General features: G+C 34.0%; 7 protein-coding genes and 1 non-coding gene across 11 annotated transcripts; 5 read left to right on the top strand and 3 right to left on the bottom strand.

The window, feature by feature from the left end:
- The first annotated feature begins 471 nt into the window (after positions 1 to 471).
- LOC119638495 (tetratricopeptide repeat protein 1) lies at positions 472 to 2028 on the top strand. Its single transcript, XM_038035304.1, has 2 exons — positions 472 to 1552; positions 1619 to 2028. Exons 1-2 carry the CDS (start codon positions 813 to 815, stop codon positions 1905 to 1907), a joined length of 1029 nt encoding a protein of 342 aa, XP_037891232.1. The 5' UTR covers positions 472 to 812; the 3' UTR covers positions 1908 to 2028.
- A 273-nt stretch (positions 2029 to 2301) lies between these two features.
- On the bottom strand, positions 2302 to 7647 carry LOC119638502 (protein CLEC16A homolog). 4 transcript variants are annotated; one of them, XM_038035313.1, is made up of 11 exons: positions 7379 to 7647; positions 7178 to 7317; positions 6964 to 7112; positions 6743 to 6885; positions 6596 to 6694; positions 5729 to 6534; positions 5243 to 5362; positions 4678 to 5157; positions 4034 to 4619; positions 2719 to 2925; positions 2302 to 2653 (listed from the first exon to the last, which is right to left on the bottom strand). In XM_038035313.1, exons 1-11 carry the CDS (start codon positions 7579 to 7581, stop codon positions 2317 to 2319), a joined length of 3270 nt encoding a protein of 1089 aa, XP_037891241.1. In that variant the 5' UTR covers positions 7582 to 7647; the 3' UTR covers positions 2302 to 2316. The 4 variants fall into 4 exon arrangements, with proteins under 4 accessions (XP_037891241.1, XP_037891244.1, XP_037891242.1 ...); XM_038035316.1 differs by having other exon boundaries at positions 2719 to 2889; XM_038035314.1 differs by having other exon boundaries at positions 6596 to 6682.
- Positions 7648 to 8336: 689 nt separating this feature from the next.
- On the top strand, positions 8337 to 8808 carry LOC119638505 (28S ribosomal protein S33, mitochondrial). Its single transcript, XM_038035321.1, has 2 exons — positions 8337 to 8459; positions 8519 to 8808. The coding sequence occupies exons 1-2, from the start codon at positions 8337 to 8339 to the stop codon at positions 8735 to 8737; spliced, it is 342 nt and encodes a 113-aa protein (XP_037891249.1). The 3' UTR covers positions 8738 to 8808.
- Positions 8747 to 9874, bottom strand: LOC119638506 (armadillo repeat-containing protein 7). Its single transcript, XM_038035322.1, is given in 4 exon segments — positions 8747 to 9168; positions 9170 to 9465; positions 9534 to 9701; positions 9766 to 9874. Coding segments are annotated over 4 exon segments (978 nt in total). The 3' UTR covers positions 8747 to 8763.
- Positions 9875 to 11145: 1271 nt separating this feature from the next.
- Positions 11146 to 14161, top strand: LOC119638512 (60S ribosomal protein L3). The gene is made up of 6 exons (XM_038035331.1): positions 11146 to 11251; positions 11426 to 11618; positions 11825 to 11993; positions 12636 to 12771; positions 13106 to 13495; positions 13721 to 14161. Exons 1-6 carry the CDS (start codon positions 11249 to 11251, stop codon positions 14069 to 14071), a joined length of 1242 nt encoding a protein of 413 aa, XP_037891259.1. The 5' UTR covers positions 11146 to 11248; the 3' UTR covers positions 14072 to 14161.
- On the top strand, positions 11668 to 11742 carry LOC119638585. Its single transcript, XR_005247456.1, has one exon. It is a non-coding gene; the product is annotated as a small nucleolar RNA U43 (small nucleolar RNA).
- Positions 14162 to 15915: 1754 nt separating the features above from the next.
- LOC119638494 (HIG1 domain family member 1A, mitochondrial) lies at positions 15916 to 17316 on the bottom strand. Its single transcript, XM_038035303.1, has 3 exons — positions 17057 to 17316; positions 16404 to 16590; positions 15916 to 16257 (listed from the first exon to the last, which is right to left on the bottom strand). The coding sequence occupies exons 1-3, from the start codon at positions 17142 to 17144 to the stop codon at positions 16239 to 16241; spliced, it is 294 nt and encodes a 97-aa protein (XP_037891231.1). The 5' UTR covers positions 17145 to 17316; the 3' UTR covers positions 15916 to 16238.
- Positions 17317 to 18431: 1115 nt separating this feature from the next.
- LOC119638528 (ATP-dependent DNA helicase 2 subunit 1) lies at positions 18432 to 21495 on the top strand. The gene has a single exon (XM_038035372.1). The coding sequence runs from the start codon at positions 18437 to 18439 to the stop codon at positions 20321 to 20323; it is 1887 nt and encodes a 628-aa protein (XP_037891300.1). The 5' UTR covers positions 18432 to 18436; the 3' UTR covers positions 20324 to 21495.
- Positions 21496 to 26468: the final 4973 nt, after the last annotated feature.

Genomic DNA, 26468 nt, shown 5'->3' with positions numbered 1-26468 from the left:
TTATTTATCATTTTTATATATGTAACTGTAAACATTTTGATAAGCTTGAAATTTCGAATAAACAATAGCACGTGTTTGGCAAACGTAAACAAAATAAGAATTCGCAACCGCATATATATATATACATACGGTGCTGCTTTTCCAACAACGAACATACATGATACTAGTTTTCTAACAACAACACTTTCACAGCAACAAAATAAATATACATAAAAATGGAGGTTTTTTTGCCAACAGCTGTAACCAAGCTGTCTCCAATCAACAGAGTTACCAATACCAACTAATTCAATTTACATCTGATAAGATTTAAGCAGTGAAACACACTCGCAGCATTATTATTGAATATTTCATTTTTTTGCTTACTACAAATTGGATTACAAAAAGTACTTACTTGAATTACATTTAATAAAAAAGTTCAAAAGCTCTAGCAACAAACATTACCAGCTTATCATCCAATCGAATATACTGTTAGTATTTATACATGGAATGAAAATCAATAGCCAAGTCTGAAATCCACTTCAATTTAGAAGATTCTGAGAGTAATTAAATGAGCGGGCCTGAAATCCACCTCAATTTGGAATCATCTGAGAATAATTAAATGAGCGAATCTGAAATCCACCTGCAACAATAGTGTTGCCAACATTGTATGTGATAAATAATCGCCATGACTGTGTTATTGTATCTTTTCATCGTGAGGCAGGTCGAACAAAAACTGATTAATCCTTTTTTTTGGAATTCTTTAGAAAATTATACAAAAAAAAAAAAATTCGAATTAACGCTAAAAGATTTGCCCCTTGGAAAAAAAAAGAAAAATGCCAAAAATTACGGAACTTACTTCCAGTGATGATGAATATGAAGATGCCTTCAGTGACGTAGATAACGGCAATATTGCGATGCGAAAGAAGGAAGTTAATGATAATGTTGCTTCATTCGATGCATTGGATGATGAGAATCTTATCCAAAAACTGAATGATTCACACATCGTGACAAAAGAAGATTCTGAAAAAGCAAACAACACTTCAACAACAACATGTCCATTAAACTTTGAGGAAGCAAATCAGCAAACCGGCCATGCAGAAGGAGACGCAAAAACAGGGGAAGATTCTGAAAAAGCAACAACATATGCAGCGAATTTTGAAGAGATAAATCAAACTCAAAGGGATTGGATTCCACCCGATGAAAGTGATAAAAATTATACGGAACAAGAAGGCGAAGAAGTCAAACCTGAACTCATTGATGAAGATATTGATGAAAAAGCTATGCGTGAAAAAGAAGAAACTTTAACATTTGAAGAATTGGAAGCTAATAAGGAGAAAGCGATAAATATGAAACTAGAAGCTAATGAACTTTTTAAAAATGATAAATCAATGGAAGCCATTGAGATTTATACAGAAGCTTTGAAAATTTGTCCCACCAAATATGGCAAAGAAAGAGCCATTTTGTATGGAAATCGTGCGGCGGCAAAGATAAAAATCGAGTCAAAGAAATCCGCAATACAGGACTGCAGTAAAGCTATTGAACTCTGGCCAGACTATGTACGAGCACTTTTAAGGTAAAAAAGAAAAAAAATGAAACAAAATTTGATTTTATTTTTTATTTATTTTTATTTCTTTCTTAGAAGAGCCAAGCTTTACGAATTGGATGATAAACTGGATGAAGCTTTAAAAGATTATAAACGAGTTTATGAACTTGAGCCAGGTCAGCGTGACGCTTGCGAAGCTATGATTCGCTTACCGCCATTAATCGATGAACGTAACGAACGTTTAAAGGAAGAAATGCTAGGCAAATTGAAAGACTTGGGTAATATGATATTAAAACCATTTGGTCTATCGACTTCGAATTTTCAAATGCAAAAAGATCCTACAAGCGGTTCATATTCAATCAATTTCAATCAAAATTCAAGTTAGACATAATTTATGTAACATTTGGATGAAAAGTAAATTTTTATATTGGCAAAGTGAAAAATGTGTAAAATGCGCTTGATTTGCTTTATATACAGTTAATAAAATCATGCATGTATCAGGTTAATCATTTTGTTTTAATAAAGTTAAATTTCACTACAGCTTTTTGATTAAAATATTAAAATAAAATCAATTGCAATAATTTTCTTAGGTAATAATATAAATATATATATATATATATATATATATATATATATTAAAATTATTAATAAACACTTTAAATAAATTTTCTAAACTCTACACAAAACACTTTTTTTTTGAAATTATAACAACCTGCTTCCTTAAAATAACTATTAAAAAACTAAAATTCTAAAAAAAAATATATATATATATATATTTAGTTTACATAAATCCGTCACACAGTTTCTATAACACCTCTACGCCGGCCATTAGAACCTGAAGATAACGAACCATCGACTTGATCACTTCCTATAAAAGAAGTCTCCTCCGAAGAGCTATTAATATGAGTTGTAGAGTCTTTGGTTTTAGCTGCTGCCGTAACACCGTTCACTTGCGCGACATTGGATATATTAACTGAATCGGATGCTGAATTATTACTTATAGAAACTTGATCAAAAGTTAGAGCTCTTGAGGGTGTATGCGAACGTGAGTTGCCTGATCCGGAAGGTACACGACTATGGGGACTATTATTACGGGATTGTTGAAAGTCTTCTAAAGGGATTTCTTCAGATCTAAAAAATATATCAATATAAAAACAATCATTTTAGAATAAAATTTCTTAAGAAGAAAACGAAACCTTGGTCTAATCAAACGAGGACTACTTTCTCTCGACGATCGTGCCTGCGAGTTTTCGCGAGAATGAGTAGAACATTTACTGCTCGGTGAATTGGAGTTTTCCCGTACTTGTGATTCACGGCTTTGTTGCGATGTGGAAGATGTCGAATTCGTGCTGGCATTTGAATTACGTCTACGAGAGCGATTGGCAATCACTTCATTGCGTATGCTTAGAAAAGTGTTAGGATACAAACAAGAGTTAGTGCAAGACGGGAGCAAGACAAGCCATCTTAGAAACAACTAAAAAATCTTTATTCGGCGGAGACCGATAATATATTTTCCTTTGAGAAATGTACAAAATAGTTTTAAACATTTTGTCTTATCTGCCTTATGGTAAAAATAAGCATAGAAACCCCAAAAAGTGAAAAAAAAAAATTTTTAATCATTTGTAAATAGGTGCGGGCGTGGCCGATTTTTTCCACTTTTGCACGCTAAGTAAATGCAGACAAATTTCAGCTTTCCGATTTTTAAAACGAAATTGCGTTCAGTTTACGCTTCACTGCGGACCAATTGCTGTAATCAATTTGGCTCATTTCCAATCTTTGTGCAAAAACTTTCAAATGTTTCTATGAAATTTGAATAGATATCGACCAGGAGAGTGCCGCACAGACGGACCGACATGGCTATATTAGTTCAGAATTTGACGCTGATCAAGAAGCGCCTCTTTCCATTTCATTTACTTTTGGTTCTTGCAAACATTACAAAAACAAAAATACAAAAAGGGTACCTTATAAAAATTTAAGCTTAAAAACGTTAGCAAGGGGGAGAACAACAGGTGAGTTAGGGCACGGAATCTCTACAAAATTATTCTAATAACGATTTGGTTAATGTATAATTACCAGGCGTTCTTGAAAACTGAAAAAAAAGAAAAATTTTTTTTTTTCAAATTTTTATTAAAATGTAGCCTGATAATTATACACAAACGCAATATTATTTTCTAAATAAATAAAAAACTTTTGATTAATTTTTCTCAAGAATTCTTTAAAAAATAATTCTCACCATAAACAAAAAAAAAAAAAAAAGTTTAATTAAAATAATATCTTAAAATGTAATGTAATCTTGTAGAAATTTCGTCAACAATTTTCGAACTGACTTCATGACAATGATCAGTTAGTTACAGGTGAAAATAAACATATAAAAATTATACATTTTTTATGGTAACTGATTAGATATTGAAACAAATATATCGTTGAAACCAATGGTCAGTTTTTTCTATATGGGAAGCAATACCTAATGATACATTTTTTTTTTTTTGGGAAAAGTTTTGCAATCCTTACCCCTCGATGGAACGATTTTGAGCCATTTGTATGCGACTAACACCACCGGGAACATTTTCCCGTCGTAAGGCAGCCGCAAAGCCGGGCACACGATTACTCGTAGAAAAGATGGGACGATGATCGCGGGCCGATAAGCGTGAATTGCTACTGCTGCTGCTAGCACCGCTGGCATTTCTCATGCCAGCTTTAGCATAAATCGGTGAATCTATGACTTGTCCAGGTAACTCAATCATCTGAGCAATTTGATACATTTTTTTTTGTCGCGCCTTGCTACGACCTTTCGTTAAACGTTGCTTTGCCGCCAAGCAGCGTATATGATCGTCGAACATAAATTTCGCTGATAATAGCGGTCCACGATTATGTACCGCACCGCCACGATGAACGATTATATGCAAGCAACGGCTATCGTCTTTATCGCCTGCCACTTCAACGTCTTGCAAGAAACCAACGAATTTCGCTACGCCCCACCCTAAAAGTTTAGCATCCGGCTCAACTAGAATTAATTGCAAAGGATCGACAACCAGAAAACGTCTTTGCTTAATATTATCCTTAGCTATCACAGTGCAAGCAATTAAATCACTATTGTCTGAAAGTTAAGGGAAAATTTAAAAAGGTTCGCTTATTTAATCAGAAGTTAAGCTTACTTAAATCCAAAACAACATCGACTTGCACCAAGTCCAGTGCATTCGTTAAAGGTAACATAGTTTCTTTTTCCTTAAGGAACTCTTGACACGTCTTACGTAACAAGAAAAATACTCTTATAGCTCTACGAGCTTTCTCCACTTCACCGCACGGAAGACGACGTGTAAATGTTATTCCTGTCAACGGTGTCCCGGTGGGTGGTAATAGAATTGTCGAATCCATGCATAAAAATTCGACATTTAATTGATTTTTTTGCATCTCATTATATTCATCTTCAAATAAATCCAAGAATATATCTTCGGATTTATAAAAATTACGTAATATCGTCATCGATTGTTGACGTGCAGCAAATAAAACTTCCTGTTGAATTTCCGTAATATTATTAATAGTAATACTTTCCGTTGTTGGTCCGTTCCGTGGTTTCGTGAAACTTAACAATAAATGCAAGGCCATCTCAACTGTTATCAAACGTGTACGACACGCTGCAAGTGATCGATAGCGAAGGAACAAAGAAAATGATTGAAAATGATTTGAAAAAACGAAAAATATTATCTCACATTGACCTACTGGTGGCTTGATTTGATAACGTAACGATATTCAATAAACGTTCAATCAATTCGCTTTTATAGCTTAAGGAACCGTTATTCGATTTCGATAGCACTTGATGGAACCAATCATTTTTTAAACCTAAAATTAAAAATCAATTTTTGCATAAATTTTTTAATTCATAAGAGAAATTATACGAGTTTTTAGAACCAGTATGTTTGTTATGTATGATAAAACAAAAATTAAATAGTTTACATTATTTACATACCGTCTAGAGAAATACACACATACATACATACAGAGTGGGAAATTCAAGTAGTTAATAAACAAGCGGCATTTGTTTTTATATTTTTTTGTTTGTTTTTTTTTTTTTTTTTTTTTTTTTTAGTAAATTAGTCGGAGAGTAGGAAAAGAAAGAAATTTAATGTTGATATGAATATTCCAAGACATGACAATGATTTGATGTTTAATGGCATTGGTAAAAGTATGAAAAAAATCTTACGCAACCTTTATTGAAACTCATCGCGTAGATTAAGCAAAGGGACAATAATGCCAAATAATCGTTTTCACTGCAATCTAAAGCCAATAAAACAAAATCCAAAAACGGCCTTTGAATGATGCTAGCACTACCGCTAGATGATGTCATTTGATGTTGTTGTTGTAGTTCTTGCTTTTCTTCATCGGTGATATTCGCCAGCTTGACAGTAGGAAATGCAACAACATCTGTTTGGACGGTGTCAGCATTTGACGTTGAATTGTGTTCCGTAGCCGTTAGATCAATTGTGGTATTTTCGGCGGGCTCTTCCGCAGAAGAACAGCCCGAACTGCTGGCTAGTGCTTGCTCCAAACTCTCCCGGGGTTCGGCGAAACTTGGTATTACCGCCTCACGATTCTCTACATAAGCGTTAAGTACAGCAGCAGCTCCTTCTTTAAAGACACTATTGTCGCCATTCAAGATAACCCAAGCTAAAGCATGAACTAAAGGAGCGTGAGTAACAACCAGGAAGACCAATGATAGTAAATACAAAGCTACTATGGAAGAAACTCGAGGATTTTGCATTTCGTGAATATCAATGTCGACACTACGTTTCAAGACCGCTGCCAAATTTTGAGTTACAATTGCCAAAGGTGGAGGAGGCGGTGGGGTAGGTGTTAATGAATATATATAGAGTGGTACAAATAACTTGTGTAACAAATGTTCGGTGAGGACGGCATTCAAATCCTTAATCTCCAGCAATAGAATATCATTTAAATAATGCAAATGATCCAAATGTTCCGCTACCAAATTTGATAGTTTTTGATTAGATTGATGGCTGAAAAAGACGAAAAAAATTTCTTAAAGAACGAATTTCAAAAAGACGTGGAAAAACTTACTCTATGTCGGTGCGTACACAACTATCTAATTCCAATATATGTTTCCCTATAAACCACACTAAATTGCTAAAATAGGGAGCAGCCGTTCTAATAATGCAACTTAAATATTAATAATAAACAAGAGAACAATTAAGAAAATTAACTTACTTGTCTGTTATAAAACGTAACATGCTGGCATTTTGTACTTTATAAACATTTAACGATATGGTGCGAACTGCGATTCGTACCATACTCTCAGGATGATTAAAAAACTTAATAGCCTCCGTATATAAAGGAAAATCGTTTGTATGCTAAGAGTTAAGAATATATATATATATACACACATATGAATTTAATTTATCATTTGCTTCTCTTATTGTATTAAGTACCTCGTTATAAAAAAAATGTATAGTATGAGTGTTTAATTTTAAACTCAAAGTTTTCAAAAACAATATATAATAACCCATAACATCTTCGTCAGAAAAGTCAAATTTATGCACGATTATTGAGTTTACGTGATTGTTACTTAACAAATAATCTAAGAATAAAATAAGAAGCTATTAATAATTATAATAATGTTTCACTAAGTTAACATCAACCTACATAATGAAGTTTCATTACGTATATTTTCGAAGAGAATATTCAAAGTTTGTAATAATTGAACACATACAAAACTGGAACCTCCACTTTTTTGACGCATTATATGCAAAAAGTATGATAACATATTTTTCTCTAGGAAAAAGCTGGAAAAAGGAAAATAATTAGTATATAATTATAAAGAGTAAGTTATTAAGCGCTGCTTACTCGAAAACCGAACTGTCATGTTGATCACCCCATATTAAAATTTCCGCTATACTTCTTAACGATTCTACCAGTAAACCCCTATTACTCTCGGATACAGTTGTATTTTTTTCTAAAATACTATATAAATATTTTAGATGTTCCAACGATAAACGGTTTTTTGGCTTATTCCAAGCGCCACCGAACCAACTCCGACTACGAAACATTTTTCTTCACTAGTTTTTGGGCAATTTTCACTAGTTTTTTTTCTATTAATATCGTTTCAATTTTTCCGCCTTTCAACCACAAATGCAATTTAATAATTTTAATCCGAAAATGTTCTTTAAATTACAGCTTTTTTACTTGATTTTAATAATTGCGTTTATACAAAAAAAATTTTTTTTACATATTTTCCTAAATAATTTAATATTTTTTACTTGAACGTCAAGTTCTTGCGAAAACAGCTGATCACGGTATTGCCAGAACAGAGATTTATTTTTATATATAATAAATAACATTTATCCGGAAGAAATTGAAGCCCCATTTTTATTCGTTACTAATCCACCAGGTTTACGTGATGAGTTGTAGCACCCGTTTAATATTTAAATATAACATAAATAAAGGTCTTTTGCTTTTGTTTCATACAATATAAGAAAAATGAATAGAATAATTTGTATTACTCACTAAATTCATTCCATAGCTAAACATAACAATGTAAACGTAACAATATAAACGAACATAAACAATTCACATGTTATTCCTATATTTCTTTTACAACCATCTTATTGAGTTCATATATCTTCCACAACACCTTTTGAATTCATATGTTTTTATATATTTCTTTCACACCACCTTTTGAAAATCGCATGATATATTTCGTCAATTGAAAACCTTACCAACACTTGCGAAAATTAACAAAGTCGAAACTGACATAACCATCATAAATTAATGTTTAAGTAAAATAAAAATTTATCAAGAAATAATGTCTGCTTATAAATATAATGATTTAATTAAATTAACTACTCAATATGCACATCGTATGAACTATTTATCAAATCGTATATTCGGTGAAGTAGCGCGAGCAACAAATTCAAAGTCTTTGAAGGTACTTATTTTTAATGTAACCATTCCGTCAGAAATAAAATGTTTATTGTTTATCATAAGGTGGTGAAAATGTACAGTGAAGAGCCTGTGGGAAAACGTGATTACGTTATCAACTGGTATCCAAGACATGTGGAGACTCACATACTTATGAAGAACTTAAGACTTTATGGTTTATTTAGAGATGAGCACGAAGATTTCAAAGAAGAAATGAAACGTATGCGTAAACTTAGGGGCAAAGCTCCACCCAAAAAAGGAGAAGGCAAACGATCCAAAAAATAAAATTCCACCAAGTTTTAAAAGCATTTTTATTCATTTATGGCGGTTAATAAAAGTTTAGCTTCACCTTGAAATATCACACGTTGATTTTGCATACATTCGTAACTAATTAAAGAGATTTTACGTGCCTTCAATAAGCGTATACATATTTCCGTATCAGTTTCTAGGCGGCAAGGTTTGAGAAAGGCAAATCTCTGCTCCAAAACAATAGTACCCGGCCCAGGAAATTTTGTACCAATTATGCCTGCCACGATTGCATTTAAAAAGGCCCCATGAACTCGGCGCTCCTCAATAGGTAATGAAGACGAGTGCACAATATTCTTATCTCCAGTCAGTTGAGAAAACTGATCCAATTCGATTTGTGTAAATCGTTTAATGACCTTAACTTCCGGATAAGGAGCAGCAGGTGGCATCTTTTTACTGGATAGAAGACGTCGTGGCAACATCTTTTAATTCAACAAACTCATGCCTTTGAGCAAAATCTTCCAATATTAAAGTTGAAATGTTAATTATTCTCTGGTCTTTAACAGAGTGGCAATAAAACTTAATTTTCTTCAGAATATCTATAGTTAGAATAAAAGCTTTGTCATAACCAGCATCCAAGGAAGTTAAAAGCTGATAAATAAGCGTTAAAATATTTAGTGTAATCTCAAGATTTTCCGTTTTCACTAATAAAGTTTGTATGAACTTTAAATGCGCTTTTTGTAATATAAAATCATGACTTTGTTTATCTACAAAGAAAAGAACAATTTGTTTTTAATCAAATGTTGGAAAAATGTTTTTAAATCGTGCCAAATACCCAAACATATGTTACACAATCCGGCTATACCGTATAATTGCAAGTTCTCATTAGGAGTTTGTAGAAGTTCGACGAACAATTTTAAACCTTCTGCTGATTTCAAATAATCCCAATTTATAGGATCATAAGCGAAATTTGCCAAATTTGCACTAACTTGTTCTTGGGCCTCTTAATTTTATTTGAATATATTTAATAATGAAGATATATACTTTCTTTAAATTTAATTACGTACCGACATTAGTTGTTGTATAGTACTCCTCAATGAGATGTGCAATAAACTCCTGACGATTGACACCTGTTTCGGGAGTTTTTCTTTTCAAGTAATTATGGCTGCTATACATAGTTAAAGTTCAATGTTTTATTTTTATTTCTTAAATAATTAAATATTAATTTGTCTAAAATAACTTTATATAGGGTTGCCAAATTACGTATCAGAAAAATTCACTAAAAAAAAATTAATATATAATGTTTCAAAATCTTTCGTATGGATTTTTAAAGCGTAACACATAGCTTGCGTACTTTGATAACACTATAGCTAACGTTTATTTACATAAGCCTTTATCAAGCGCAAAATTAGTAAAGCGAAAAATTTCTTTGAAAAATGCCTTTTTTGAAGCGAGGTACAACTAATGAAAAGAAGAGAAAAAATTTTTTTCCACATAGAAACAGCAAGATACTACAGTTTAATTTTTTCTTCTTCATAAAGATTTACATTAAAACATTAACCATATGATTTTGCTTTAATAAATACATCACTGTCTTGAACGTCAAAAACTTTGCTAACAAACATTATAAAAGCTTGCGAAAAATTTAAGTTGACGCACAACGCAAGTCAGGCTGTATGTTCACTCAGATTTAAATACAATGAATCCTATTTTTGCAAGGTAAGCAGAACGTAAGCATTTTGTTTGCACTTAATAGAACCCAAAGATGCATTATTTCTATTTTAAAGATGCAATTTCAAATTTGCTGCAGTTAAGACAATAGAGCGTTATTCCCTTTTTCGGGTTAAAAAGTTCTAAGTGGTCAAAACACAATGAGAAACTACGGTACCGTACAAAAAAATAAATATATAAATAAATAAAAAATTCGAAAATATAAAACAAGTAAGAATGTTATAGACAGGCAAGGCCGACCATTAAATGCCCTACACCACATTATCCAACACAATTCTTATTTCCATTACAGGACACAAGAATTATATCTCTATCAATTTGGTGAAAATTCTTTTTAGGGTAGGATTCAAAAAATAGACTGATATGGTCCAAATTTGAAATTTACAAGTCAAGGATTGAAATTTATAAAGTTTTGTTGTGTGAACAGACAGGCTTAGATCAATTCAGATTATGGTTCTGAATCGGTCTGCATCTTAAGCCATTCTACGTGTCTGCACTAATTTCATATACCCTGTGCCACTTGTGGTAAATAGAAGTAACGTATCATTGTGTTAAAGCACATCACGTTTAAGCGGCGCCCACTGGAAAATTGATGTAGCAAATGAAAACTAGGAAATTTGGCTATCCTGCTTTATAGGTTAGTACAAAAATATGCATTCCTACATTTTAATAAAGAAATGGGAAACCCTACAGCCTTCTATGAGAATCAAATGCAGCCAACTTAAGTTCAAAACCATGCACTATCTTTCTTTCTTTAAAAACTAACTGAAGTGACTGGACACGTTTTTCTTCACTTGGGCGTGTTTTAATTAAATAAGAATGGTGAGTTGTTAAAATTGGTGGCCTTAAAATTGAAAACAAATTTGTTGTAGTGTTAATAGAGAATTGTTAAAAAACTGTAGTGAGCAAATATGTTGTAAAATACGACCTCTTATCTTAAAGTTATTTCATTATAATAACCTCACTTTTGCAAAATTTTATTTCATCTCTTAACAGTCCCATCGTAAATTTTCGGCCCCTCGCCATGGTTCTATGGCCTTTTACCCGAAGAAACGTTCTCGTCGTCATCGCGGAAAAGTTAAGGCCTTTCCTAAAGATGATGCCAGCAAGCCTGTACATTTAACCTGCTTTATTGGCTATAAAGCTGGTATGTCGCATATCGTTCGCGAAGCTGATCGTCCCGGTTCAAGTAAGATAATAGTATTTATGCAGCTTTTTTTCTTTTTTTATTGCATCTAATGATGATTTTACTTAGAAATGGTTAGAACAAATCTGATAACTCATGAAGTTATTAACTAGGGCGATCTGATTAATTTTTTAAAACTGAAGTTTGTTTTCTTTTTCTATGCAATCTTCTAAAGTGTCGTTCTCTCTTTTGTGTATAATTTCTTTTAGAAATCAATAAAAAAGAAGTAGTGGAAGCCGTCACGGTTTTGGAAACACCGCCCATGATCGTTGTTGGTGCGGTGGGCTACATTGAAACACCTTTCGGTTTGCGTGCTTTAGTCAACGTTTGGGCGCAACATTTATCCGAAGAGTGCCGTCGACGTTTCTATAAAAATTGGTATGTCTACTGATTACTTCACTTTTCTTTCCCTTTCCTATGAGATTTTCATTCATTTTTTATGAAAACTTTACAAAATGATGAGAGATGGTATCTGACGAGTTTTTGTGAAGAATAATAAATATATTATTTTACCATCACTGCTTGCCTTCCTGCTGAGTAAAGTTTTTTAAAAGAAATGAAAAAAGATTTCTAACCTCTAAATCAAAAAGCTGATGTGAGAACCACGTGGTTTTACACATATTGTTACATATCAAAGGATCGGTTGTAATTTCAAAAATTTTTCTTCATAATTAGATTTTTATTCTATTAATCACTTCTTCTTTTATAAAAAGATTTTATTAAAATGTGATTTTTTTTTATATAAAGCTCTTGGATCAGCAAACTTGCTGAGAGGGCTTTTCAAAATAAGTTTTTTAGTCGTGTGAGCCCTGAGACTTGCACTGGTCTCTTGATGGCAAACACGGCCTGGAAGTTGTAATCTCCGCTCGCTATATTATCAAGCGATGAGGTTCACTTCTTTTTGTGCCTCTTTTTTCCGTTTTCACGAACAGCAGCTAGATTTGGAGAGTTCCAAAAAGGCGAAATATAAAATCCTTGATCTTACGCACTACACTTCGATATCATTTCTATAACCGTTAGGTATAAATCGCAAAAGAAAGCTTTCACCAAGGCCAGCAAGAAATGGGGTGATGATCTCGGAAAGAAGAGCATTGAAAATGACTTCCGTAAAATGTTACGCTACTGCAAAGTGATTCGCGTCATTGCTCACTCTCAGGTAATAATTTCTTTTTTTTAATCTTTCATGCGAAGTCCTTGGTCATCAGCGCCGAGTACTATTGTTAGACTTCTGTTTGGCAATGGTTGCTTTGGTGTAGATGTTCCTAAAAGGCGGTCTTGCTGTGATGTTCAATGCACAGTTATATAACCGCAACGTCGCAGAGCAAATTGCCCTTCGGGTGGCGAATTATGATATATTCCAGTAACTGTTTGTAGCCGCTTAGGCTTTGATCAGACAGTTAAACCATATCAAAAACAGTTCATATTCTATAAAAAACACCCTTAGTAGAATTTATAAACTAACTATTTGTTTTTTCCATTCTTAACTGTAGATCCGTTTGATTAAGCAACGCCAAAAGAAAGCCCATATAATGGAGATTCAATTGAATGGCGGCTCTATTGAGGATAAGGTGAAGTGGGTGCGTGAGCATTTGGAAAAACCTGTAGCGGTTAGCAATGTTTTCGGTCAAGATGAAATGATTGATTGTATCGGTGTGACCAAAGGTAAAGGCTTCAAAGGTGTCACTTCGCGTTGGCATACCAAGAAGTTACCGCGTAAGACACATAAGGGTTTACGTAAAGTCGCGTGTATAGGAGCTTGGCATCCATCTCGTGTGTCGACCACTGTTGCTCGGGCTGGTCAAAAAGGCTATCATCATCGCACTGAAATTAATAAGAAAATTTATCGTATTGGTGCCGGTATACATACTAAGGACGGAAAGGTTAGTAAATGAATATTTTCGATTTTACCACATTTTTATTTATATCAAGACTGATGATAAGATCATTAATAAGTTCCGACATCGAAAACAAAACTTGAAAAACTTTTGATTACCGCATGATAATCGTAATGATAGGACTGATCAAATTATAATCAAAAATATTTATGAATTTTATTATTTAATTCTTATTAAAAATGTTTTCTTTTTGTATTTCGTCTCCTTTAGGTTATTAAAAATAACGCCTCAACTGAATACGATTTAACAGATAAAAGCATAACGCCAATGGGTGGCTTTCCCCATTACGGTGAAGTGACAAACGATTTCGTCATGATTAAGGGTTGTTGCATTGGCTCGAAGAAGCGTGTCATCACTTTGCGCAAGACCTTGCTGAAGCATACTAAACGCTCGGCTTTGGAGCAAATCAAATTGAAATTTATCGATACTTCGTCGAAAATGGGTCATGGTCGCTTCCAGACACCGGCCGACAAGTTGGCCTTCATGGGTCCCCTCAAAAAGGATCGCATCAAAGAGGAACAAGCAGCTACTATTGCTGCTGCCGCTACCACATCGGCTTGAGAATTTTTACAAGTTTTTTCTTTAAAAATCTTAATATTATCCACTTCTGGTGGATGGTAAATAAACAACATTTTACTTTGTTTATATGAATTTTGATTTTTTGTTGAAAGAAAGCAAACTCCACATTGGGGCCAGGTGTGTGATTTTATAGATCGATTTGCTCGAGAGAGTTTATTTAAAAGTAAAGGAATTTTCTTTTGAATACTGATTACCAGCGAAGTGTGTACTTGTGAAGGGGTCAAAGTGCATTCTCCTAAAGCTTTCAAAGTCGCAGTGATTTTGATTTTCCAAGTAAAGCCTTGGAAGTTTTAGAGGCATAGGCAAGCTAGGCAAAGATAGTGGTTTACTTTGGTAAATGTTTACGGTCGAACCTCGGATTAATATCAGCTACTGCGTGCCAGATTTTTATAACGGATATTTTATACAAGCTATGGAGTTGTCACCTGCAACTTAGTGTTTACTAACGGCTTTTTATTAAATTCCTGTCTCGATTCGACTAGATTGGAACTTAATATATTCCGCGATCGAAATGTTTTTCATTGGATATAGGGTAAGAGCAAAAGAAGAAAACACTAAATATCTTGGATCCCTTCGCTTAATATAGTTATATCGAAGAAGTGATTCCATAAGGTACTATTGCCAATAGCTAAAGGAGAGACGCAGAGGCATGCAAATTCACATACAAGATAACTCGGAATCAACTACTGTAGTAGAAGGTAGTAAGTTTATTACAGTATTCCTTTTAGGCGTTACGTACGTCGGGACAAAGTTAATATAAATGTAAAGTACTTTATCGATAAGTGTAAATAAACTCTTCAATAATGTACGGAAATTATAAGAAGACTCTCTTAAGATTTTGAAATACGAATACAAGGAAAGACAAGCGCTAAAAAATCAAATATCTGATGTCGAGGATACTGATGATGATGACGATTAGAGTAACCTAGTAGAAATTAACACATCAGAAAAATCCCTGACGACATATGCGGATATCAATGTTTTGGTTTTACAAAAATTACGGATAGAGGAGCAAGAAATACCAGCTAAAGTTTTCGGGGATTTGAATATTAAAAAACAATTATTTATATATTTTGTGTATACTTTTCAACTAAACGCTTTAGCGGCAAGCGTTTGCAGAGAGTCCCATGATCTACAGGTATCAAGTCACTGGCAGTACATGTACATGTTGGAGAGAATCCAGTATTCACGTGCCCTTAAGGGACTCATGCACCTTTCAAACAACTTATAGCAATGACTGGAGTATAAGCAAATCTACCAATTACTAATAAAATCCCATAGGAGCAAAAGGAGTCAAAAGTTCTCTAAGCGGTTGACGAATTCTTAAATGAGGCCGGTATGAGCTACCTCCCAAAATTTAGGGAGTAGTGCTCTTCCTTCCCAATGATTATCACAAAAGATTTCTCTACGAAATTTAAAGCTAGCGCATAAAACTCTTTATATGGTCGCATGTTAAGGGAAAAGTATTTCATGGACCTGTTGCATAAACTTTCCCTTTCTATTTGCTGTTATGTCTAGGAGCTCATATTGACCCTTTGCTTGCTTGAATGCGTACAAGTGCGCGAAATATCATTAAGTCACCAAAGCGCCGCAGAGAGCACCTCCTTTGGCTAGTCCTCAGCGAGTCTGCTTTAATTTCTTCCCCAAGCTTATGAATACATTCTTTGTTGCGCGAATGTAATCAACGGCCAATGACTTTTCTAATTTTTAACCCAACCAACATTATATATACATGTGCTGAAGCATTCTATTAAATTTCTATTAAATCATATTTAATAAAATCATTTTTCATTTTATTAGAAAACATACAAACATTTTTATGTATGTGTTTTTGAAAACTGACAACAATTTGAACTAAATAGAAGGAGGTGAACAACAAATTGTGCCAGGTGTATTTGTATTTGCACACACACTCTCTATTGTACATTTTAATTTAAGTTAAAAGATATATATACACATTTTAAATATCACAGAGAACATAGTTTTCATTTGTAATCTGATGGTGAGGCGTCATGTGTTTATTCGTTTCGCTTGGCTGTTTTGAAAACATCACATTCATGGGGAAGGAGAGATGACTGAGGTTTATAATGAATGATTTCGTAATGTAACTTTGCCTCTTAATCTTACGCACAAAAATATATCTGTTAATTTACTGTTTGTTTAATTTACTGTAAATAAATTAAAAAGAATATAAGTTGAAAAAAAAATAAAACTAAAAATAATTAACAAACAAAAATCTTTTTAAATAAAGTAATAGGGCGAGAACATTTTTACAACTTAAAATTAATTTACGATAAAGAAAAAAGTGTATTACTTTTCATCGGATTTTTTAAGAACATGTTCGTTAATCATAGCGTAAGCCAAACCGATCGTTAAACAACCAACGACCGTTCCCTGAGCTGCCACACGTAATTGCATTAGAAATACACTTGTACTCATTGTTCCACGATGTCGATATTTATAAGCACCTATCAGACCAGCCACCACAAAACCTGCCATTCCTGTAAAAAATGAAAACGCAATCGTTAGATAAACATTTTCTTTAGCGCAATAATAATAATAATTAAAAATCAATATTTTATGGCTCCCATTCACATTGATCTTATCTAAGCGTTAGTAGCCATGATTCAGAACTTTTCCATTTAAAATTGAAAAATTTTGAATTACGTATATCAACATAATTATTACATCATATTTAACAACAAATTATTACTGTGCTCAAGTTAGCTAAATAATAAGGCATTTATTAGATAATCATTACAAAGCATTTTTTAATCCAAAAATATCCTAAATTGTTATAAGAAAATAATTCATTAAAAAAAAGCACATTCTTTTCATGGTCAAGGTCACATGTGTATCTGACATTGAAACATTCTTCACCTCCATTGAAGCGTTTTTTGAACTTAAGGAGAAATGAAAGCGTGACGTCGATGACAGCATTTTCTTGTCACTTCACTTAAAACTTACCCACAATCATAAATGGTGAATCTTTTGCCTTTTTAGCAAGTTTGCTACTATCCTCGCCTGGTTCTTCGAAGTACGATTTACTACTCATACTCTTCTTTTATTTACAACTAGTATAACGGGATACGTTACAATTCTATCACTTATAGTAATTATTCCTGTGTTGTTTGCCTTGGTTTATTTTTTTGTAGTAATCCCGCAGGTTATATTCGTTTCTAATACAATTTTTTGTTACAATAAAAAAAATTTACTTCACGTCATAAGGCACTGTCACTTGTCATTTTAAGGCTAATACATCTCTGATTTCTTATGAAGTAAACGCCATCTTCAGCGAAAAGGAATTTCTTTTTTATTTACTGATTTTTCTTTTTATTAAAAAAGAAGAAGAATTTATTTAATATGCCCTTTGCTTGGAATATAGTTTCCCGCTTAAAAGGTTGTAAAATTTTTAAAGTTTTCATTAAAGTTCAAGCAAACCTTTTTTAATCAACACAGGGAATTGTTGGCTCGTAGAAGAAGAAGGAGAATATTGATATAACATTTGAAAACAAATTTCCGAAATGTATCACATCAAAAGTCGAAAATTGTACCACGGTAAAGACCATTTCCCGTAAGATAATTATAGTTATGGTTACATAGCAAACGCAATATAGAGCGAAAGTAATAGTCTTTTTTTTTTTGGTATGTTGAACGGAGGTGGACTAAGCCAATAGACTTGTGGCTTATATGTCCAACGTAATAGTCTATGCTAATTAGCAAAGCCGTCGGCAAAAGTCCTGAATTTGTTCCAAATTCTCTGCCAATCAATAAAAAAGATGTGTTGAAATTCTATACAAACAAACAAATAATTAAAAAACATCTGTTGAAATTCTATACAAATAAACAAACAATTTGGCAATTTAACAACAAAAGCAACAGTAGTAATGAATAAAGCATATAAATAAATAAATAAACCGTTTATAAAAAAATAAAGCATATTGTGGCTTTTCTTTGCTTTTTTCACTTTAAATCCATTATACAGTATAGGAAACGAAGAAAAACGGAAAGATTATTCTTTGATTAGACTTAATAACTTGATACGCCTTCTCTCTCTCCATTATATACACCTACTATAAACATATATAAACAGTGAATGTATTGTATATTTGTATATATATATCGCCAATTTTATTAAGTTTCAAACAAGTACATTTACGTTTACATTCTACCTTTTTAATCAACAAAGGGAATTATCTGTTCCCAATTTTATTGATTTGCGGAAGAAAAAGAAGAAGAAAAGATATTAGAGATTGAAAGAAGAAGAAGTTTATTTTATAAATAAAACATTTCACAATTATTAATTTTTGAATATTAAACTTTAACATCTTTCAAAAACATCTTGAAATGGCTTCTTGGAATCCAGCCTACGAAGTCTCGATATCTGATTCTGAAGATGAGGAGGACAACTTAAAGCCTACTTATACTGGTCGAGAAGCCTTAGTTTTTGTGGTTGATGCTAATTTATATACGAAAGAGTCATCTCGCTTAACAGACGCCTTAAACATTATACGGAGTGCTTTTCTTTCTGGATTATTGTTTAATGATAAAGATGTTATGGGTTTGATGTTTGCCAATACCAACGAAAGTCCTCAGCCGTACGAATCGAATTGTTTAGAGGATATTGAGATGCCAGACAATTGTGCTGTGTTTTTACCGGTACGTCAACTTACTAAAGGCGTAGTCGATCATTATTTACGTTTCTTAGAAACTATGCCGGAAAGTTTTGTGCAAACTTATGGTGTTGCTAAGGATGGTAGTGAGGCGAATTTTTCTTATCTGCTGCGTTTATGTTTAGATTTAGTGGGTAAATGTTATTATGCCGTCGATAATTCCACAATTGTTTATCTTACCGACAAGGAGCAACCACATCCTACAAATTCGGATAGCTACGCTCAAGCTTTCCAAAAAGCTGCCGATTTAAAAGATAAAGAGGTGGATTTTAAATTAATACCTATGTTGGATGAATTTGATTACAATAGCTTTTATAAAGAGTTTCTTTCGTTGGTAAAAGATGAAGATATGGAAAGTTTTGTGCCCGTTGTTCCAGAAAAATTGCGCGAGATGTTGGCTGATCGTAAATTAAAACAAAGTTTCGTCAGACGTTCTTTGGGACATTTCAAATTATCTCTGGGTCCTGATTTGGCTCTTTCGGCGCAATATTTTAATTATTTCCAAAAAGATAAGAAACCGCGTAAAATATTAGTGCAGCGCAGCGATAACGCTGTAGTGAAACGTAAACGCCTTAACACTGTACGTAAAATCGATCCGGAAACTAATGAGTTGGGAGATCCGCGGGCAGTTAACATAACCAATGCTTGGTACGAGATACGATTAGGTGATCATTCCTTACGTTTAACATACGAACAAGTTAATCGAGTTCGAAACTTGCACGTTCCTGGCATGATGCTTTTGGGCTTTCAATCAAAAAGTGAACTCACAAAAATTGTTTACTGCAAACCATGCAACTTTATGTACCCAGATGACCGACACATTTTGGGATCAAAAAGACTCTTTCGGGCATTATGGGAACGTTGTCGCGCCCGAGATAAAGTCGCCATATGTTTATTTATGAGCAGACGTAAATCTATGCCTCGCTATGTTGCTTTAGTTCCCGTTTCCCGCGAGGACGCGACAGAAGGTTCTTATTATTCCTTGCTGGCGAATGATGGTTTCAAAATTGTTTATTTACCTTACACTTCCTATGTGAGGCATGTGGATTTTAAGGACTGGAATTCATTGGAGAATCATGCTAGCGACGAAGGAGTGGCAATCTGTGAGAAACTAATTCGTAAATTGCGCTTGAAATACAATCCAAGCTTGCTGAGTGACCCTGAAATAGATCATCTGCAAAGTAAATTGCTGGCTTTGGCATTCGATCAAAAATTTGAAACATTAGGTTCGCAGTATTTTCCCGATCCCCAATCGCAAGATGCTGTTATTGCTGGATTATTATCGGAATTCGAAGAAATATTCGGTGAGGATGCAGAACCGGCCAAGAAAAGAGCAGCCAGTAATTCGTCATTAGCCAGCACCAAAAGCAAAGCACCTAAATTAGCAGCAGAAGATCTGAATAAAAAAGATTATGTCATACAAATGATAAAAAATAGATCATTAGATTCCTGCACTAAGCAACAATTAATGCAAATACTTGAAGAACATTTTAACAAAACCATGCCTAAAAGTTCAAAAAAACAAGATCTTCTAGAACGTATTTATGATTTAAATGACTGAAATGTGGATATCAGATGCCTATATGTATGTTTCACAAAACACACATGCAGCCAACTTAAGTTATATATGTATTTGTTACTTCTTCGAAAGTATTCGAAGCAGAAAATAATAGTAAAGAAAATGTACTAAAAACTATACTAACATTACCACCACCACCAACAACAACAACAGCAGCAACAGCAAAAAATTTGATAACTGGAATGGGGAGGAGGAACTTATAAACTTTTTTAAAGTATGAAATTAAGAAAGCAGGGAAAAAGACAAAGTAAGAAGAATTTAAAAAAAAAAAAAAAAATGTAGAATATATTACTCACTTAAGTTTCTTGCAAAAAGTAAGTTTTTATTTTCAGCCCAGAAATAAGTTAATTCAGCCATGTTCGTCTGTTCATCCTCCGTCTGCCGAGGGCTGTTCTGCCTGCAAAAGTCTCAAGAGAAAGAGAGGGAGATTGTGAGCTGATATCTGCTGCACATCCTCTTAGTTTATAAGCCATAAGTCTAGTTTAACAAATGAATGAAGGCAACTTGGACTATGTGCACACAAACAATAGTTGACAACGAAAAGCATTATAGTCGCCCGTGGTCCGCCATTAAAATAAAACACGCTATGGCATTCTACACTTATCCATGTAACGACTTTTCAAAATGAGCACTTCCATGGGAAGTGATCGAAAAATTAGGTGGATCCAAACCATTTTCAATAGTGGTCGCCCCTGAATCGAAACATGTCGATGGAGTAAATTTCATGAAAATATCGCAAAAATTTCGGCCAATAGATTGAACAAAAAAAACAAGATAGATGGACAGACAAGCTTAGTTTGATCGGTAAAATCAAAGATGGATCGTATGTGGGCGTATGTGATGTAGGGTATAAAATTTGACGTATTTAACATACATCGTTCCCAAATTTTTCAAACAGTCCAAAATTTTTTGCTGGTGTTCTTATGGCTAACAATATATTTTGCTAAGGTTTTATTAAGGCGTGTGATAATGAATATAATAGGTATTCAAGATTCGTCTTAAGACGAATATAATTTTCTGTTGTTTTTTCTTTTATTAAAGGTTTTTTTTTATTTTTATATTTTTATACTTTTCCATCTTTTTGAATAGGTATTTAAGAGGAGAACATAAGCGCTCTTAGAAGTAATAAAATGCACTCCAAAGTCATATTATATCATAGTTTTCTACTTTATATGGCGAAAGAAAAAAATAAAAGTTTTCCGAAACTTATTAAGTTTTGTTGAAATGAAGACGAAGCAATCTTGGTAAAATATTGTCGCTAAAATTGTATGAGATTAAGTAACTGAAGCGGAGAAAGACACTATTTCTGCAACTAATGAAGTGTTTGGTAGCTTCTGGTGGCAATTTACTTCATTTTACTTCCTTTCTACTGCAAATATTAGATAATCTAGTAGTAATGATCGTAAGTCATCACATTCCTTGACAGCATTAATTGGACTTAAATGGTATTCAGGAATTGAAAAATAAAGAAAGCATAGAGAAGGAGCATCTAGAATGTGTCTTATGCTTTTTTAAAGCTTTCACAAACAATAGTAGATCGGATACTTCGATCATCCAACTACCAACACCCCACCCTCTTTTCGCGCAGAAGTCACCGGGCAAAATGTCTTACTGAGTCACTCATGTCGTAGATTATGTTTTCAACCAAAAAGTTGCAAGTCATTGTAGACAAGCGTCCAATAAACGGAATTATGAAAGCATATAACAGTTCTCGCTACAGATATTGGATTTCGTTCTTCCGACGTATCTTTTCAGATATTAATCAGAAATGTTGTTTTGCTTCACATGCTTTTTCGGACGCTAACATTCGGACATTAAGTTGCTTACATGAGAAAATTGAGTTCCGGAAAAACGGACAATGAATTTAATCCTGCTTGACCATAGGTTTTTCACAGTGCTGTAACATTATGCAATTCCATTCCATATCAAGCCTAAGTAGCCTTAAAGAACTGATGTTAGTTTTTTAATCTATGAGTCGCAACTGTATCACATCTATAAGTGATTCGGTCCAAACCATCTTTAATAGCGTTCGTGGTAGGGCTCAAACATGTCAGAGTTTACCAACTTTCTTTAAAATATCTTAAAAATTTGCGACCTATAGATTGAACACAAGAAAACAAGAGAGACCGATGGACGGATGGACAGACAAGCTTGAATGGATTCAGAAAATGATTGGAGTATTTGGCTTCATTTCATCTTAAGGCGCATACTATTCTCTTACATTACCGTGCTGCTGGTAACACTTATTGACTCTTTTAGTCCCCTTTTCTGACCATACGTACGGGAGGGTTCTCCTCTTGCTGCTTTGGTAATGCAATGAAGGTCCGCTCTCACGTTTCTCTGCATTTGAAACCGGAATCCATGATGATTGGACGTACGTGATATAGATCGATAAATCAACGTGAACCTACAGACGCTTGGGTTTGTGTAAGGAGGTTTCCAGAACAAGCCTATAATCTGGACTGTTTGCTTACTGCAGTCGAGCAGGAGGGAGATGCCACTATGATTTGAATGGACGTGCTTCAGCGGCCCTCTCCTTCACATCACTGGCCGGACTATGGCGAATGATGAACTTACTACTACGCTTAACACATTGCCACATTCCAATTTGAATAATGCGGTCGTATACATAATTAAGAAGGTTATTTTAGGTTCAGATTCGAGAAGTATTAGAACGTCATCAAATATCTTCCCTGGCCAAAACAATAGCCAGATGTCAACATACTGCCCGTCTTTGGAACAACTTGTCAGCAGCGATATCTATTTTCAAGTCGGAAACTCGCTCTACCCATCTCTTTCTAGAATCCTTTCTGACCACCACCGTGCCCGCAAATATGGGGGGCAAGCCCTGTGTTGACTTTATTAATATAAAATTTATAATAACAATGGAACGGTTATGGGAAGAAGCATTCGATTTGCATTTCCAACATCGTTGAAGCAATTGGCGGACACTTTTGGTGCAAGAATGCGACAACATTCGATCACCCGTTCTACGAATCTATTTCGCAAAGAATTACAGCTGATCCACGAGCTAACACTAGTTACGACGTCTTATCGAGAAATGAATACTTTGTGTATCGCAGGTGTTTACATTATTTTGTCCATTTATTGTACAACATATACGGGATGTATATATGGGGCGAATGAACATCCAACGTGTTTATCTATTCAATTCTTGTTTCTTGTTTCTTCATTTCGTAAACGCGTGCATTTTATGCTTAACTACTTTTATATTTATAGTTCAGGCTGCTTGTTTATAAATGCATGCATGTAATTGTATTTTTCATATGCACAGGCATGTTAGTTAGCTTCAGCCGTAGGGAGTTATAAACATTAATCATTTCATGTTGTTGTTTTCATTCTTGATTTTATTTTCGTTTTCTCCGACTTTTGTTTTAACATTTTATTATTGCATCCATCCATAAAGAATATTTGTTCATTTTTGCGCTACGCCATCACGATTGAATCGTTTATTTTCCATTCTTCTCCCCATAGTTTACTAAGATAAATATATTCTATTTTCACCGCATCGAGCAGAGTGCTTTTAACGACATTGTTCATATTTATGTATGCCGTAGTAGCGTGAAGTTGTTGTAAAAGTTATTTACTTTTTGTAAATAATAACTTTTAAGGAAAAAGTAAAAAAAAAATATATATATATATATATATATTTAAAAATCTATATCCGCTTAAGTCATCAATTGATTAATAAACTAAATATACCTATGAATAAGTTCTTTGTGACAAATTTATAAAACCAGTTGCTTGTTTTCATCCACATGTGTGTGTGTGTGTGTGTGTGTGTGTGTGTGTGTTGAACTCGCAGTTGTATTGCGGTAAAATGCTAAATTATCTTATCATACAGGAAAAATGTGTGACTGCGTGTGTATGCGCTTTTCCCATAAGCATAAATAAAAAAAGCACAAAAAAAGAAGAAGAAAACAAAGTGAAAAGCAACGACTTGTATATTTCTCTCTTCATTTTTTATTTGCGGTATAAAAAATTGTTTACTTGATTTTGGTTTTAATTGAATAAATTATGTTAAGTGCAAATGTTTTGTATTTTATGGGTTACTGGTGCATATCTCTACCTTTCTTGTTTTCTTTTTTTTTTTTTTTTTGTTTCTCATATGCTTATTGTATTCCAGTACAAGTTGTGTAGCATTTTGCACACATTAACCGAACAACAACAACAAGAACAGCCAGCAGCTATAAGCGCCCTTTTATTACATACACATTGGAAAATAGCACAATTATAATGCATAGGTGTTGTTGCATCGTTTGCATCGCTATTTCATTTATACATATTTCTCTGTCTCTCCTTCTCTATCGCTCTCTTTCTCTCTCTCTCTCTCTCTCTTCTTCTCGTTTCATATATTTGCTACGCTTAAAAATGTTTGTAAATCTTTTGTATTTATTTTCCACCTTGACTGAAAACTGTACACGGTACGTATGAGCAATTTACTGTGCATTAATATTAAATAAGTTTTTATATCCAAAAGGAGAAGATTTCATTAAGCAGGGATAATTAACACTGATGGCTTTAATGGAATCGAATGTTGTGCATTTTTTTTCTCGCTTTTTCGCTTAAAGATCGAGCCCATGGCAATCTCTTGCCCAGCTTAATGCGCGAACGGAAATCGGCTCGCAACTATCAGCTATAAGAGGAGTGGGTAACATTTTTCATTCGCGGGTCAAATTTTATTTTTGTATTATGGTAGTGGGGGGGTGGGAGCTCGGAAGAGGTTCAGAATAATGTCCAACTCTTGTTAAAAGTTCTTATTGCCGATCCGAGGTAATGAAATCATCTTTTAGATTCAATGTGTTTACGGCAAAGATCGTTTTGTGGACCTCACCAACACCATTCGAGTAACATAAGGGCAATGGATTCCGTTTGTTTACAATAAAAATAGTTTTGTGGATCCCACATCATAGGATAGGCCTCACTAGCGATTTGTACATCAGAGGAGTAGTGTAAGGATGACGTAATTCGTTTGGTTAGTACTTAATAAATTCCAATGCACTTTTTGCCTTCTTCACGATAAGATTTATATATGTGTATTGAAGGGCAACTTTCGATTAAACAGGACCCAGATATTAGCAAATGAAGCTGGTGGTATCGACTTGAACATATTGACCGAGATGACGAGCTTGAGGAGCTGTAGAGTGTACTATGGTTAGAAGCGAATCCATTTTACAAACAGCTTATTCATACCTAAGTCCTCCAGCTTATTTAGAAGTATACAGCGGTTGAACTCATCGAAAGGTTTAGTGATATTAGTATATACTATATGTGTGCTTGGTTCCGATCATTGAAAGCTTGGTTAATTAACGAAATGAATCCGAATAAGGTGGTAGTTGTTGATTGATTTTTCATGAGGTCGTACTTTCTTAGAAATTGCCTTGAGCTAGAGATAGAGAGATGCTTGAGCGGAGAGGATAAGGGAAAAAGTAACTTGTCAAAGATTTAATAGAAGTGAGATTTTCAAGTACAATTTTTCCTTTAATTTTTTTTAAGAACTTCAGACCTTTTATTATTTTCTGTTCATTTGTCTGGCGGTCCGTCTATCCGTCTGGTCTTTGTATTTTCGATTATTTTCGCTTAACGCTTAACGCTTTTAAAAACCCGTTATATGACCAACTGTAAAGCGGTGTGGGGAGTCGAACAATGGGATCCATTTGGGTGAACCTAGACATACCGATATCCTCACTTTTTTATGGTGCTCACTATAAACGTTGACTGTTGCTATTTAAGGCTCTCGCTTTCGAGAGTTGCACGCCAAAGAAGGGTTTAAGGTTTGTTATCTACAACCTGGCAATGAGGTTTTCTCTTGGTAGCGTAAGAGATGTATCAGCAGTTGGGCTTTTTTCTAATGATAGGAGAGCATTTTTCTTCGCATTTTTGGTTCTCTTTTATGGAGGTCATCAAACACATGATGGTTAGCGATATCTAGGAAGATCGGAGCACAGTTAGGTGTGTTGTATGTTATGACGACCTTGGAAGAATTTTCGCCTTGAGAAACGATAGTGTTTGGAGATCTTCCGGGACGTGTGGGTTTGGCTCTATATTGGTTCTGTAATTAGAACGATAAGTCTTGAAGATAATGGGTATCCACGGGGAACAGGTT

Source organism: Glossina fuscipes, unplaced genomic scaffold (genome assembly GCF_014805625.2).
Source record: "Glossina fuscipes isolate IAEA_lab_2018 unplaced genomic scaffold, Yale_Gfus_2 90, whole genome shotgun sequence".
NCBI classification, from domain to species: domain Eukaryota; kingdom Metazoa; phylum Arthropoda; class Insecta; order Diptera; family Glossinidae; genus Glossina; species Glossina fuscipes.
The sequence above is the reverse complement of the archived record's forward strand: the minus strand, read 5'-3'. Positions and strand labels throughout refer to the sequence as shown.

Excerpts from the sequence above, each read along its gene's own strand:
- LOC119638494 (XM_038035303.1), bottom strand. The coding sequence starts at position 17,144 with ATGAGTAGTAAATCGTACTTCGAAGAACCAGGCGAGGATAGTAGCAAA. Across the intron at positions 16,591-17,056 it reads TTCACCATTTATGATTGTGG|GAATGGCAGGTTTTGTGGTG; the intron begins GTAAGTTTTAAG and ends CATTTTTTACAG.
- LOC119638528 (XM_038035372.1), top strand. The coding sequence starts at position 18,437 with ATGGCTTCTTGGAATCCAGCCTACGAAGTCTCGATATCTGATTCTGAA.
- LOC119638512 (XM_038035331.1), top strand. Across the intron at positions 11,619-11,824 it reads AGCTGATCGTCCCGGTTCAA|AAATCAATAAAAAAGAAGTA; the intron begins GTAAGATAATAG and ends AATTTCTTTTAG. Across the intron at positions 12,772-13,105 it reads GCGTCATTGCTCACTCTCAG|ATCCGTTTGATTAAGCAACG; the intron begins GTAATAATTTCT and ends TCTTAACTGTAG.
- LOC119638495 (XM_038035304.1), top strand. The coding sequence starts at position 813 with ATGCCAAAAATTACGGAACTTACTTCCAGTGATGATGAATATGAAGAT. Across the intron at positions 1,553-1,618 it reads TATGTACGAGCACTTTTAAG|AAGAGCCAAGCTTTACGAAT; the intron begins GTAAAAAAGAAA and ends TTTCTTTCTTAG.
- LOC119638505 (XM_038035321.1), top strand. The coding sequence starts at position 8,337 with ATGTCTGCTTATAAATATAATGATTTAATTAAATTAACTACTCAATAT. Across the intron at positions 8,460-8,518 it reads CAAATTCAAAGTCTTTGAAG|GTGGTGAAAATGTACAGTGA; the intron begins GTACTTATTTTT and ends GTTTATCATAAG.
- LOC119638502 (XM_038035313.1), bottom strand. The coding sequence starts at position 7,581 with ATGTTTCGTAGTCGGAGTTGGTTCGGTGGCGCTTGGAATAAGCCAAAA. Across the intron at positions 6,695-6,742 it reads TTACGTTTTATAACAGACAA|TTGCATTATTAGAACGGCTG; the intron begins GTAAGTTAATTT and ends TTAATATTTAAG. Across the intron at positions 2,654-2,718 it reads CCTCGTTTGATTAGACCAAG|ATCTGAAGAAATCCCTTTAG; the intron begins GTTTCGTTTTCT and ends TATATTTTTTAG.